The 16,325-nt window shown below is 36.2% G+C and overlaps 1 protein-coding gene and 1 long non-coding RNA gene across 2 annotated transcripts; one reads left to right on the top strand and one right to left on the bottom strand.

Moving 5' to 3' along the window:
- Positions 1 to 65: 65 nt before the first annotated feature.
- LOC132626686 (pectinesterase-like) lies at positions 66 to 2,040 on the bottom strand. Its single transcript, XM_060341631.1, has one exon. The coding sequence runs from the start codon at positions 1,884 to 1,886 to the stop codon at positions 219 to 221; it is 1,668 nt and encodes a 555-aa protein (XP_060197614.1). The 5' UTR covers positions 1,887 to 2,040; the 3' UTR covers positions 66 to 218.
- Positions 2,041 to 4,069: 2,029 nt separating this feature from the next.
- Positions 4,070 to 13,715, top strand: LOC132621114 (uncharacterized). Its single transcript, XR_009575419.1, has 3 exons — positions 4,070 to 4,420; positions 4,501 to 4,571; positions 13,264 to 13,715. It is a non-coding gene; the product is annotated as an uncharacterized LOC132621114 (long non-coding RNA).
- Positions 13,716 to 16,325: the final 2,610 nt, after the last annotated feature.

The raw sequence follows: 16,325 nt of genomic DNA, 5'->3' as shown, positions 1-16,325 counted from the left end.
AAGAAGCCAAGCTATGTGTTGCTCAATAGAAAAGAACATATAAAAGAATTGGATGAATGAGATAATTTTTATTATAAAAGAATTGGATGAATGAGATAATTTTTATTGAAATGAAGGAGCAAAAATAGAGAGGTAAAACAAAATAGTCCAATTAATGGACAAAATAAAAAGAAGAGGAAAAAGAAATACATAATTAAGGGTATATGTGATTAATTACATTACACCTTCATCATGCCAGGCTCATAGGGAACATCAGCCTTTGGAAGCCAGGTTTCTTCGGAGTTAAGAAATTTACTGGGAGTGAATTTATTAATCTCGTCTCCTGAAATGCCCTTCTTGTAACCTCCCCAGTTAGATACCCTTTTGTCAAGTGCTGCACCTGGACCTCTATTCTGATACTCAGTGTAATAACATGTGTGTAGTCCAAAATCACTTTGGTTCCATGGTGCCCATCCTGTTGGATCAATGAACCCATCGATAAATGATTGCATGATAATGGTCCTTGAATACTCCTTCCATGGACGTCCAAGATATGCCTTGATTGGTGGTTGTGTGCTAGTAAATGCTGGCTCAGCCTTGATCTCACAATTCTGGATAACAAATGCACCTGATGACTTTAGGTCAACCCTTCCTTGAGCAGTGATCATGACAGCTTGGTTATGACCTGGTTTCCTCACAATCAACTTGCAGTTTTGGAACACAGCAGATGCATCGCCAAAGATGAAGTCGATGGTTCCTGATATGGTACAGTCACGGTAGAACTGTCTATAGCCATGAGCGTATAAGGTATCTTGGTGCCCATCTATTTTGCAGTTGTAGATCACTGAGCGATCAGCATTCACCCTCAGTGCAACAGCTTGTTCTTTCTCTGGTCCTGCAGTGTTCTCGATTCCCATATTCATAATCACCGCACCCCCTCCAGCCACGCAAAGTGAGCAAGTATGGTAAGTCGTCATGTTTCCACCATTCTTTACCCCCAGGTTACCAGTTATTATGGTCTTGGTTGGGCCTTCACCAATCAGCGCAATATTTGTCATGCTGTTCTCGACTGAAACGTGCTCCTTATATGTACCGGCCTTGATGAAGATAACGTAAGGTTCTACATTCTTCTTTGGCACGGCATTAACTGCAGCCTGAATGGTGTTGTATTGTCCGCTCCCATCTAGAGCAACCACAGCATTTGGCTTGGCACTAGAAATTTGAAGGAGCTTACGGTTCCTGGCTTCGACAAATTCATCATGACTACTGGTTGTTAACAATTTGCGGCTAAGGTCTGTAGTTTGACTGATCAATTCACCGAAGCTGTCGACCATGTGAAGCCCATTGATACTCAGCTCCCGAGTTGTGTTCAGTAGCTTCACCATTTTCGCACGGGTTTCACCTTGTTCTGTTTTGCTAAAAGCATCCAAGCAAGTTTCTTCATAAGTAACCACTGCGCTAAGCCACGTCTTTATATCATCCACAATATCCTTGATCTTGGTGAAATCAATGTTATCCATTTTCAAAACAGAGTTCCTTAGATCATCAACGGCAATATTAAACATCTCTTCACAAGCGAGAAGAGCGTCTTTCGTGTAAGGATCACTGGCAGCTTTCTTGATTGTTTCAGTGTTCATGATGACATTCTTTATGTCTGACACAGTTGCTTCGAATGCCACCTTGATGTAATCCTTTGGGTCAGTGACATTCTTGGCTGCTGAGAGGGTTTTCTCACAAGTTTGTTTGTATGGGGTGGGTTGGCACATGGATTCAACTGACTTTGTGGAAGTTCCAACTTCTTTTGATGATGAGTTTTCATCGTGTCTGGTCAGGGTGACACATGCTGCCACCACACAAGCCACCACAAGAACTGAAGCTATACCACCAATAAACACCTTTTTTCCCATTTTTTAGTTTTTCTTGTTTTCTTCTTCCTTTTTTTTTTTTTTTTTTTTTGGGCTGAATTTTAAGGGGGGATTCCCTATTATACAACCCCTTTGGTTCTTCTCCTTAGTGAAGAACTCAGAGGGGTTATTGAAGGCTGTGTTTATTTGCTTTTGTTTTTGCCTTGTGATTTGTGTCTTATTTATAGTGAGGAGGAGCGACAAGTTTGTGTGGATTACCTTAATTTTCTTGTTGGAATACGATGGACGATACCGCAATGAACTGCTTTCCTCTCGGTATGCTTTTACTTTGTCAACACTGTCGCATGATTTGTTCCCTCCCTTTAGTTTTCCACAAAACTTGAGCTCCCATTCCTTCCTTAGCGAACCCCTATTCGTTCGTCTCAAATTAAATGAAACAATTTTGTACATATAAACAAAGTTATTTTTGTTAAATCTTCAATATGGACTTCCCTCTATAATACTACTCCCTCCGTTCCAAAAAAATTGTCTTACTTTCCTTATTAATTTGTCCCCAAAAGATTGACACATTTCTATATTTAGAAAAAAAATTAACTTTATGAGATGATTTACAGCCACACAGATATCTAAACCTTGTTTTAGACCACATACTTCAAAAGTTTTCATTTAATTCTCAAACTCCGTGTCAAGTCAAACTAAGACAATCTTTTTTGTGACGGAGGGAGTGATACTTGTGTTTTCAGAATATTACAAAAAACGCTGTTAATTGATTATAAGTTCCAACTACAGTAGCTTCTAAAAGATATTCAAAACTATCCCGAGTAAAATAATCATAGGATAAATTCATAAGTCAACAAGGGATTTAAATCATTTTAGTGATCGATGGACTCAATGCTATTTCCTTTTAAAGAATCACCAATAACAAAGATGAATCTAGTTAAGCCAAAAATAGGGTAAGGAAACAACAATGCAATTTGGTTTCGGCAGGATCAGTGAATTGAATGCTCTATATGTACTCGTTATTAATTGTAAGCACTTAAATATAAGCCGTTTGGTTACTGTCTTGCTGGTATCAGCTTGATATCACTATAAATGTTATACCAAAATTATCTTGGTATATAGGAGTATTATTATCCCACATTGGTTGTGGAATAATAGTACTTCGTACTAAGATTAGCTAAAATCATTATCATGACTGAAATATGTAAGATAAAAATTAAGTAAATAATTTATCTAAGTTTACTCAACTTCAGGTCAAACACATATTGTTTTAGCTTATATATAGTATATCTCTTTTTTAATGCAATAACTGGAAGAAGAAAAAAACTAGTCAGGACTAAATTAATATATATATTATTCATTTAATATTATAATTGCAATATTATAATTCTTGCATAACTCTCTAGATGAACCAGATGACTCCAAGTAGGAGTGAGCATAAATACCGTAAAATAGTACTAAACTAAATTAATTCGGTTCTTTGATTTCAATTTTGAGTACTTCGGTCCGCTCTCATTTTTTATTTTTATAAAATTCGATATTCAGTTTGGTATCTGATTTTACGGTCGCTGTATTTGGGTACTTTTTCTCCCCTAAGTCTTGTATTATTATGTCCTCCTACCATAGCAATTTTTTAAGAACATGAAATGGTGATAGGGTAACTATCCAAGCAAACTCTGCTCAGACACAGAATGAATCTATTTGCTGGAGTTTAAGGCGTAAACACGAAAATATTCATTCCTATTGCAAAAGTATTGCATTTACTTTCAATTTCAGTTATTTATAAAATCTTCGTTCTAGGGGGAAAAAAAAGGAGCAATATGAATAAGAGATATAGAAAAGGAAGAGAACTTTTTTTAATTCATGTATATCTCCCATGGAGCAAAGAATTCCTTATTTATAGGACACAAAATACATGAAAGATTACAAGAATACATCCCAAAGGTTACAAGCATTAAGTGATGACTTAACTAAATCATCTCAAATGGTTCATGGAATATATGTATAGGGAAACTAAATGGAGCACCCCTGAAAATTTTCAAAATATTTAAAGGCTATTAAGAAATTCTACACGTGCTAACTACCTTAATTTGCATGTGAACAAGGGCGAATGATACACAATATATCACGTGGACTTGATGATAAGTATACGATGTATATTGAAAGAGATTTAGGGTCTAAGCAGAATCCTAGGGTCAAAGTATCAAACCAAGTTGAAAACTACTCTATGAAAAAAGAAGAAGTTTCGAATGAGTGAACAGTAGTCCTAACTTTAAATGAACATAACTCATGGTACACAAAGAGTTATGGTGTGTACCATATATCAAATTAAAGCTCTTTCGAATCTAGTTTCTAACAGTTCAAATTGTTCATCACTTGACATTCCTACAAGGAGTTATGACCATTTTATCAAAGATTAGCAGTGTTGTCACAGGCCATGCGACGCATAGCCATAGCACCAGATTTTCAGGTCTATATAATGATCAATTCGAGACAAAATTGAATTTTGAAAAAAGAGTTAGGTTGGGGAGCTTGAAGGAGGCGACTTTTAGCTCCAACTATGTCCAGCCAACCAAGTAAGTTATTAATGGGGATTTGAGTTTATTTCACTCAACATATATGGATTCTAACACCACTTGTCCATACAAATCACTAGATGTTTTCATGATATCTTCAAGAACTCAAAAATCACCAAAGATGTGATTTTCAAGTTTAGACTTCAAAAAGGTAATCTCGACACGTGAAACTCATATACATGATGTAGTTGAGTATGGGTAGATATTTTATGAATTTGATTTGAAGTTTGAGATGAACCTTAAAGCGAGTCTTGCAAAAGAGATGATGAAACCTAGGGCTAAGGAATAATTTGGACAATGATTCTAATGGCTCTAATGAGTTGTCAATACCAAGTGTAGTTAGCAAATCGACCTAAAGTATGAGAGTAATGGAAAATAAGAGATTGGGTGGCTGAGGTTGATTGTGAACTCGAAATGGGTTATGTTGCAGTGTATGAACTTATACTGACAAGCTCCATTATAATTAATGTAGTTGAATATAACAAGACGCATTGAAGCATGGTCACTACCCAGTGTAATCCCACAATAGTGGGGTCTGGGGAGGGTAAGATGTACGCAGCCTTACCCCTACCTGGGTAGGGAGGCTGTTTCCGATTGACCCTCGGCAACCCTCCTCCTTTATCCGGGCTTGGGACCGGCAATGTGAGCGAGCTCACACAGGCGGATTGAAGCATATTTAGATGTATTGAGGATGTTGGAGGGTTGAGAAAGAAGTTGGGCTGTCGTAGTATTACGTTTGGAGCTCCGAGTACTTGAAGTAAGTTAGGCTTACTCTTCTTAAGGGATTTTTCTCTAAATGCATAATTCAAATCAGTATGTGTGATCGTTAGTAAATTTGCATCAATGATTGTGGGGATAAACCGGTAGAGATGTCACCATGTGTTAAAAGTATTATTGCATATGAAGTGTCATTTGATTTTATAAATAAATTATTAGTAAGAAAATTTTGTTTGAAATTTGTTGATGGAATGACACTTGATACAGATGTTATAAGTTTATAAAAAATTATGTTGATGATTAAAACATGAATGGTGATTTGGATAGATATTTCAATTTGCTTTTATAAAGTATTGTATCAAAATTGTTATTTGTTTTGAATAAATTATTTTCATTTGTATTTATGTTTTAAGATTTGGTTTGAAAATACCACTTGTTGAATACATTTGTGTTTTAAATTCACATTTGCTAATTATTTTAGTATATTTAAAAAGAGGTTTACATTTGCATTGTTCTGCACGTCCTACGTTCTATCCTAGTCAAAACTAGATTTTTGCCTATAGGATAGAATATGTTACCCTGTTGTTCCACGCTAGTGTTTACAGAATAATAAAGTAGAGTAAAGTAAAAGACACAACAATTTTACATTGAAACCACCCGGCTCACAAGGGTGAAAAACCACAACCTACGTCTTTGTAGGATTTTTTCCAAACTCCACTACGACTGTGAACCTATGCAAATTCAAGTTACAAACTATGTAACCTAGGAACTAACCTCTAATTCCTATCTCACTAATCTCCCTAAACTAGTACTCTTCAAGTTATCCCAACTTGAAGTTGAATTTGACTAACAATTTATACCCAAGATTTATGCTTCTATGAAAGCGGATAAAGGTACAACTCGATAAAAAAACCTAATACTCAAAACTAGACTCAAGAACTGTAACACATAAACTCTATGAAATAACTTCTTCAATCATCTTCTTTGTATTAGGTAGCACATCAGTAATCAGAAACCTCTAGTTACTGCATCAACAGTGTTGCTTAATATTCTGATTTTCTCTCTTTATGAATGTGCAAACTTTCTTCTTGGTAGGACTTGGATATATATAGCATTGAGTGCGCAGCAGTCGTCATAACCTGAACCCTTTGTAAATCGGCCTATTAGTTGTAATAGGGTTTTAGTTGACTTAGGCTTCTTGCCTTTCTATGCGGCTTCATTGTCCTTGTAGGAGTATGAAGTATGTTTATAATTATGGCAAGGAATACTGCAAATCTTGACCGCTAAGTCTTCACCATAAAAAAAAATCTTACTCCGAGTAGGATTGTGATTTGGAATACATTTACAAACCTATTTCATCCTCTTGGTTTGTCCATCTCTGAATCTCTGCACTGTCTGAGATGGAACATGTTCATGGACTTGTTTCATCAACCAACTCTTGTTCATTCTTCTGCGTCAGCTTTAAGACTGCTTCTGAAATGGGTGATGCAACATGTTTACAGACATGTTTCATTCATCATGCTCTGTGTCTGTATCTTTCTTCTGAATTGATCAATCAACTTACACACTCCTTCCCCCTATCTTCTGTACTTGCTCACTATTGCATATCCTAGTTTTCTTGCTTTTTCTTCATTTTCTTTTCTCAATCATCAAAACTCACATGAGTTATGCTAACAAATTCCCCCCTTTGATGAAGACAAACTCAGCAACTGTCTAACCTGTTTGAAACAACTTATATTCTAAACAAATGAACATTATGAATGAACAGTCTGTCTTAGAACTTAAACCAGGTTAGTCATACACATTACACAGTACGGTATTTCCCTTTTTGGCATCATTAAAAAGTTGTCCAGTTAAGTTAAGCATTAAGCAATATAAAATTCATGGCGACTAGGGCAATCAAATGTACACATGATAAAACCTTGCTCAAATTTTATCTGTCTTGAATATTGTAAGCACCAAAATAGCATAGAAATATAAGAGAGTAAACTACATTCCATCATCAGTAATTAAGAACATTATCCAAGTGATTAGACAAACATACATACCAATAAGGAAGCAAAAAAAAATGAGATGGACTGAACACAATGGGTACCAGGAAAGATTAGAAGGATGGTTTGGAGGTGGAAGAGGGATCATTAGTAGGGATGCAACCAAGGCCTGAATGTTCTTTGTATTTTCTTCCCTCTCCTTATCCAGTGCTGTCTCTAGAGATACTAGCTGAGCATGTAGGACCCCGTTCTCACATTCATACTTTGCATGCAGCATACACAATTCATAGTGATGCATCTATTCCAGTGCTACACACTCAGCCTCTTTGGCTGCAAGCTGATCCCTCATGATTTGCATCTCTTCTTCAATATCATCTACTGGAACTGGTTGATTGACCTAATCCACACTACCAATAGCTTTCTTCGTTATCTGATACTGCCAGACTTGAATGGGCACTTTGAAGTAATCAAACACTTCAGCTAACCAGAATCCATATGCCTGCCCATGAGCTTTGTTCTCCTATAAAGAGATCCTCTGCATATGTTGAATCATGAGACTGGGCAAATTCATTTGGGTGCCAGTGTCAAGAAGCGCCATGAGTGCTATGTCCAAGAAGCTTTCCTTTGCCCTTTCTTCCTTTCTAGGAACTATCATGCGATGAACCACTTCGAAGTACAGTTGATAAAGCTTTGGCATCTCTCTGTCTAAAACCCTCTTATGCTTTATGATAGCTGGGTTATTCGATGTCATATCCACAACACTTCCCTTAAAGTGATGGCCATTTATTCTTTGCATGCCTTGCCCATCCCTCAGAGGGCACATGCAGAATTTCTCCCAACTTCTGTGCATTCAGCACTCCAACACAGTGTTAATGAGTTGCTCACCCTTAAAAATTGCATTGACATAGAACCCAGTAACATGCTCCTTGCACATCTTCCTGTTCACGTCTCTTGGAAGGAATATATTACTCCATCCTTGGTGATCAATATTTTACAAGAGTGTGACCATTTCATGTCCTCCATGAACAATAATTATCCTTCCTCTTAGAATTGATTGCCTTTTGATCATCAGGATTCTCCTATTGGATGGATCTTTTAAATCCTCAGAGTCATAATAGTTATCAATGTCCTTGAAGTCTTAGTCTTCTAACTCAGAAGATTCATCTTTTTCACTTTCAGTTGACTCATCCACCAATTTATACTCCATTTTTTCCTTTACTGAACCAGATCTTCTCACTTTTTTCTTTGTTACACTTGGTCTTGACTTTGAGGTGACCACGTCCTTACCATTTCTTTTTCTTTCCCTCTCAGCAACCTCTTCTTCATCAGCTGATTTAGTCATGGATGCTAACACAGGCTTAGTAACCCTGGTACTTGGAGCATTGCTTCTTTTGCTAGCCTCCACTGCCTCTTTCAGCTCTTCCTCAGCTTTTCTCTTTTGTCCTGTGGTATGTGGGATCTTTCATACAGTTGAGGATTTTTCTTCCTTATCCATTTCCTCTTTAAGCTTTAGAACAGGCTTACCAGATGCCTTTCTGAGCCTAGTCCTGACTTCCTTTACAACAAACTTAGTAATAAGCAAATCATCGTCATTATTATTTCCTTTTTTAGTACTTACTTCTTCTGGAACAGGTTGAGATGATTGATCAAGCGAAGGATCCTTTTCTGTTGATTGACCAGGTTCATCAACTTTTTCTATGGACACCTCAATATTTGATTTTTGTGGTTCTTCTGGCGCACCAACTGAGGGTTCATGATTTTGATCTATTTTAATTTCTCTTACATCACTTTCTCCCAGACTCTCCAATACCTCAACCACCATTTCTTCTATAGATTTTATCATTTCCACCAAGTCCTCCACCACCCTTGTCCTGTTTCCAACTCCAGTAACACTTGCTCTATCTTCAACATCATTTGTTCCTAAAAAAGACTCCGCTCCCTCAGTGTTTTTTTCGCAGCTTTCCCCCTTTCTGCATGCTTCATTGATTTCTTCCTCTGCCTTCTCCTGTTCAGCCACTAATTCCTCAATGGATTTTACCACATGAGCCACTCCTATCTCTTTACTACTATGATTTTTAGAACAATGGCTAGTGAAATCTGTTCTAGTGGTCTTGTACTCCAAAGAGATCACCGGATGTTTCAAGAATATCAGAATGGTCAGAAAAGACTATTAACGATGGGCGAATTGGGAATCATCATAGAATATTAGTTCATCCGTGCGAAATTCTCTAGCTTTGGTTTTCCTAGGGTTTTAATTTTGTGGGTTAGGAATTTGACCCTTTCTAGTGGGTGTTTCAGTGTTGGATGATTTAGAGATCCTTGGGTTAGGCATTGTGTTGGTGGTGGTGGTTATGGGGTTGAGGATGATTAGAGTAGTCGTTTGAGCATTTTGAGGGATAGAGGGAGTTGATGATTGTCATTCCATTTAAGAGTTAAAGGAGGTTGTACTTCTTCTTTTGAGAATAATCTTGTGATGGTGAGATTTTGAAACTCAGAGATAGTGCACGGGGTGGTTTCAATGGTTTAAGTAGGAAGGGAGAGATTTAGTGCTGGAGGTGAGTGGGTTACTTGTTTCAAGGCAATTTAGATCGTGTAGGAGAAGAGGAAAGTGATTGACTTGATAATTTCTAAAAAGGTCATTCTTAAGAAAAAAAATTCTATGGATAATGAAGGCTGCACACTTTGTTTTTGGCTTAAAGATATAAAATGCTACTGTTACATGGTCTGCACATTTACTTAAAACACAAGACTGGTGAGCATACCCTTCTTTGATGAATCCTTGCACATCTCAACATCCATGCCACTTTCTGTGACATTCAACAATCAATAGAATTCAATAGAGGGTTATCTATCATGATACATGACATAAAAGTGAATGTATAAAACTGAGTTGAATATTGTTTACTTTTCTATTACTCCATCCATGACCCTTTTTGCACTTTATTACAGGAATACTTGTTTTTGTTTTCCTCCTTTTTTTCTTTTCAAGGATTTTACTTTTCTTAGAAAATTCTAGGATATGTTCCCCCTATCATCTTGTCCTTCTTCTCTTTGCATATTTTCTTCTCTCACTCATCCCTGCAAAACAGTCAAACGTTAGTCTTAAGCGCCCATGATAGCTTAGGTCCTTTCCGCTGATCGATGGGATGAATTAACTCCTTTTTTGTCCACTTTGGCAAGTTTCCTGGAGACCTGTTCGTTCAACCTGTTTTAGACCTACTATCAGACCTAGTTTTTTTTTTTTTGCGCCTTTCAGATTTCCTTTCTTACGCTTCATGTTCACTGGGCGTCTAAGTTGTTTATCACTAATCTCAACAGATCTGGTCTTGGTGGTTAGCTTGATGAATTCAGATTTGAGAGTCAAATGGTAGAGCTTTGTTGAGTAACATGTTCCTTTAAAGACCAATTTTACTTTTCAACCTTTTCCTTATTAACTTTAACCTCCATGGATTTGTTCTTCACACTAGATAGAGCATTGAATGAATCGACTCTTTTTATGCTCATGTCATGATGTTCTTCAAGGAGGGTGATCATTAATGACATGGTCCTTTTCTTAGAGAGGATATTCAGCTTGTCTTTTAAATTTTGAACTCTTACAAGTAAGTACTCTTTTTGGTTAAGGCTTGATTCCTCGATTGCTATGAGTGTTGAGTGATCACCTTCTTTCTCTGACTCATTATCTGAAACACAGGCTGCTACCATAGCCTTCCCTACCTCTTTGTTTGTCTTGACATGAACTGGTTCCTTCTTCCTTTCTTTCTCAGCTCTTTCTTGCTTACATTCTATTTCCCATAGTGGACAATCCCTAATCATGTGATCAGTTTTCTTGCACTTGAAAAATCCTCAAGCTTGTTGTTTTTCAACTCCCCTTCCCTTTTCAGATGTGTTTGAACTTCCAACTTGTTTTGCCCTTTTGAGCAACTTCTTGAAGTTTTTGGTGATCAAGTCTAATTCGTCCTCATCATTTGTTCTAGTGCTTTTGAATGTCAGGGACTTTCCTTTGCTTGTTTCCTCTTTATTGGAATCCTCCATATCCATCTTAAAGGTCTTCAGATTCCCTACCAGTTCGTCCATATATATGGTTTCGATGTCTTTTGCGTCCCTTATGGCAGTGACTTTCATCTTAAAAGCTTTTGGAGTGGTTCTTAAGATTTTGTCCACGGAGTCTTCCGTGGTGATAGCTTTTCCAAGTGAGGCCAACTCATTTGCGATGGAGGTGTATCTGGTAAACATCTTAGAGGTTGACTCTATGTGCTTCATTTTGAAATTCTCAAAGTCAGTTGCCAACATGGCCCTAAACTTTCTTACTTGAATAGTTCCTTCATGAGCATTCTTCAGGGCATCTTACATTTGTTTGGCAGTCGTACAACCTAAGATCCTATTGTATTCATCTTGTCCAAGACCATAGGTCAAGACATTATTGGCTTTTGCATTCTTTTCCAGCATTTTGTAATCACTTTCCACATACTCTCTCTTTTCCTTCTTCACTTATGTTCCATCATCAGCCTTCTTCATGGGATATTTTGGTCCTAATAACCCTGTTCAACAGTTCGTAATCTTCAGCTTGTAGATGATCCTCCATGCGCGCTTTCAACCATCCATGATATTGTACGTTGAACAGTGGTGGTCTTCTAGGAGAATACCTTCACTGTGTTCAAGAGGTGGTGCAATATTCATTATGTTTCTTTCTTGAGGTGTCAACCTTTTAAAGAAAGCCTGCTCGGATACCACTTGTTGTGTTGCACGCCCTATGTTATATCCTAGTCAATATTAGATTTTCGCCTATAGGATAGAACATGTTACTCTACATGTTCCATGCTAGCATTTGCAGAATAATAAAGAACAATAAAGTAAAAGACACAATAATTTTACGTGGAAACCACCTGCCTCACTTGGGTGAAAAAACCATGACCTACACCTCTGTAGGATTTTCCTAAAGTCCACTACAACTGTGAACCTATGCAAATTCAAGTTACTAATTCTGTAACCTAGAAACTAACCTCTAATTCCTATCTCACAAACCTCCCTAGACTAGTAAACACCCTTCAAGTTATCACAGCTTGAATTTGAATTTGACTAACAATTTATACCTATGATTTATGCTTCTAGGAAAGCGGATAAAGGTACAACTCCATAAACAAACCTAATACACAAAAATAGACTCAAGAACTGTAACACATAAACTCCATGAAACAACTTCAATCTTCTTCGTTGTATTAGGTGGCACTTCAGTAATCAGAACCCTCTAGTTATTGCATCAACAGTGTTTCTCAATAATCTTCTTTTCTTTCTTCATAAATGTGCAAACGTTCTTCTTGGTAGGACTTGAGTATATATAGCATTGAGTGCGTAGCAGTCGTCAAAACCTAAACCCTTTGTGAATCGGCCTGTTAGCTATAATAAGGTTTTAGTGGACTTAGGAGTCTTGCCTTTTCATGTGGCTTCATTATCCTTGTATGAGTCTGAAGTATCTTGATAATTATGGCAAGGAATCCTGCAAATCTTGACCGCCAATTCTTTACCATAAAACATAAATCCTACTTCGAGTAGGGCTGTGATCTAGAATATGCTTACGAACTTATTTCATCCTTTTGGTTTGTTCGTCTCTGAATCTCTACACGGTCTGAGATGGAACATGTTCATGGACTTGTTTCATCAACCAAATCTCGTTCATTCTTTTGGATAAGTTTTAAGCCTGCTTGTAAGATAGGATGATGTAACAAGTTTACAGACCTATTTCATTCATCATGCTCTGTGTCTGTATCTTTCTTATGAGTTGATTCAATCAACTCACACACTCCTTCCTCATGTCTCATGTACTTGTTCACTTTTGCATATCTTGGTTTACTTGCTTTTCTTCATTCGCTTTTGTCAATCATCAAAACTCACATGAGCTATGCCAATAATTTGATTATGTTCAAATGAGTGAGATTGGCTATGAATGTCATGATATGATAAAAATAACAGTGGATGATAGTTGAACATGTTATTATCTGTTGTTGATTGCGCGTGCTTATTCAACAGTACTTGATATTTGAAATAACTAATTTAGCAGTTGTAATACTTGTTTATTATTTGCACTGTATTACTTGTGAGCAAGACATTTATCTAATGATTCCACGTATCTTCTCTTAGGTTGGCATCTTATTTCATTAGTAGATTGTGACTCGACAATGCTGAGCGCTTATCGGGTAAGACGGGTAGTTGATGCACCTCACCGTGCGGGTTAGACAGATGCCTTACACATGAAGACAGGTAAAAGATGTGGGCTAAACAACCCATTTTTCCGTATAATTTATTTAGTAGCAACGACATGATGTTTATCTATTTAGAATTAGTCCAGTAGTTTAAGCTTATCTGTTCAACGTATTTGATATGCGACTTAGATGCTTGCCTCTATAATAATTTATACTTGTTAAAGTTGTTATTATGTCATTGTTGACACCTAATTTTTGCCCTCGAATATTTTTATTTAATTGCCCATAGTTCTTGGATCTCAAACAGAGTGAATATGTATTTTATAAACCAAAATAATTTTTATAAAATTATTTCGACAATATTTTTCCATTTTATTTGGAAAAATGAGTTCAAACATATATTGTAAGTCATTTAAAAATACTTTGCATATTTTTTCATTAATATTAAAGTATTTGTCTAGATTAAATAAAAAATAGTTCAAAATAATTATTCAATTAATTGCTAATTATTGACAAATATTTTACTCCGTTGACTCAATAAAATTGATTAATTAAATAAAATAATATTTTTACCTCTCAATTCTACAAGTTATATATCATATTGCATATGTGCTTAATTATGGTTACATTTAAATTTATTTGCTATGTGGTAATTATGGCAATGATGAAAATGGCCAATTGCATGATTTAAGTCAATTAGGCTATATTTTGCAAAATTAGTCATTTTATGGACATGGACATTTTTTAAAATTAAGTAATTGGGTAATTATTGTTAATTTGGCCCTAATTGGAATGTTCAATTAATGGACACCTTTTAATTTGGGCTATTTGTGAAAAATGACATTACATACATACATACATACATGCATATGTATATATATATATATATATATATATATATATATATATATATATATATATATATATATATACATATAGATACGTGTATACATGTATATATATACATACGTGTATACATACATATACATATACATACGTGTATACATACATATATATATACATACGTGTATACATACATATCTATATCTATATATATATATATATATATATATATATATGAACTTGTATGCAGCACTTGTACGGAGCATAAAGGTTTGGAACTCTTTTCTTATCTGAATCTTAAGGACAGGACCCTATGTATAAATTTTGGGCCACCTTATCTTCCCTCTTATATTCGGCCGGTCCAGCCCAATAAGGACTGACCTGGCCCATTTCCCCATTCTCCACGAACATATACACTCAATGTATATGCTAACCATCCTCTCCACGTGTAGAAGAGGGTTTCTCCTGCAGAAACCCTAGCCGCCACTCCTTTTTTCCTCTCTCCTCACGTCATCATAGCCGCAAATGGCAACAAGTCAGACGTACTATGCTTTTCGCAGGCCTGGCATGGCTGATCGAGGCAAACATTAAACCGTGATTCAACCAAGCGAGGTATTAACCCTCCTCTTTCTTACTTTTCTGCATTTCTAAGGTAAAAAATGAGTACAAACCTTAATTGTTTTTTTCTCATTCTGAATTTGAATCCTCGATTTTCATTGGATAGTATTGGTTTGAGAGGGAATTCAACAGAATTCCCCCTCAAAGTCCCTTAGTAACACCTCGAAGTTAACGTTTAGTGGGGATCTATATAAAGAACCCCATATCTCACTTCAACATAGACATACACAAGTATACACACCCAAAAAGTCTCTAATCAGAGCAAAAAGATTCAACATACTTAGGGATCTCTGGAACCTTTAACTTATTGAACTCATTAGTTAAAATTTTAATTTGGTTTCTCTTTGCTTGTGACTGAGCTTTGGAGAAAAAGAATCTTCTCAACACCATTTTCGACCTAGGCTGCACTCAGAAAATGTAAATGGCCTCTCATGTAGTTATTTTTATTATTTTATGTGCTTAAGTTTATGTTTATGTGATTAGTATATGTTATTTAATTGTAACACCCCGTAAACTTGAACTAGGCGTGAATGTGTAAAACTCTAGTGTTAAGATGATATTTTATCTATATGAATCCATTCGGGATGAATTCGGGTGGAAGGTAGTTGTTTTGAAGTCAAACCAACTAGTGAAGTTCTTAAGGGCTCTTAATCTCGCCTAAGTTTCAGTAGGTCTGTCTTCTAAGCGATTTTCGTGAAAATGTGTTGAGAATTTGGAAACGCCTCTTTGATGAAAGTTGTAGACCTTTGAAATAACTTTCCAACGGTAGGTCGCCCAGGACAAGAAAAGTTACGTACAAAGAGTTATGCCCATTTTACTGAAGCCTATCTTTGCTGGAATTTTGGTCCACGTTACGGTGAGGCGTTACGGACTGTAACACCATACCGTAATGTCAACATTTTTCACCAAACATTCTGGAAATTTTGGTCACGTTACGGTGAGGTGTTACAGTCTGTAACACGCGTTACGGGACTGTAACACGCTACCGTAACGTCAATTGTTTCACCAAAAAATTATAAATAATTCAGTTATTTTATTCATTCCTTCACTTTCTGAAAAATCCTAAGAACGAAAACCATTCCTCCAAGTCTTCAACTCAAAGGTAAGAACATCTTTATCATTATTAATCCATCCTAGCATCAAACCCATGATTCTTAACATAATTCTTGTAACAAAAACCTAGGGTTTGCAAAGTAATCCTTCTCAAAGTGACTCAAGCTAGGGTTTTGGGTGTTCTTCATTAGAAAAGTGAATTGTTAAACTTTGTTTAACATATTAAGGTATGTCTCTCTCTTTGAAAACTTATTTTGAATGAAAATCACCTTTTGAAACTATTGTTGGAAGTATAAATTTCATTCAAGGTTCTTTAATGAATGAAAAGAAAAGTAACATTTTCATGTTTCTTGAACTCTAATTCATGTCTAAATGGTGGTTGATGTGTGTGGGGGGACAAACTCACATTAAACCTAGATTGTAACAAACCCTATATATGTGTATGATATTATGAATGTTTTCCTCTATAAGAGATGCTTAATAATG

This window comes from Lycium barbarum, chromosome 2 (assembly GCF_019175385.1).
Source record: "Lycium barbarum isolate Lr01 chromosome 2, ASM1917538v2, whole genome shotgun sequence".
Lineage (NCBI taxonomy): Eukaryota > Viridiplantae > Streptophyta > Magnoliopsida > Solanales > Solanaceae > Lycium > Lycium barbarum.
Note: the sequence above shows the minus strand (reverse complement) of the source record. Positions and strands in the feature narration are given on the sequence as shown.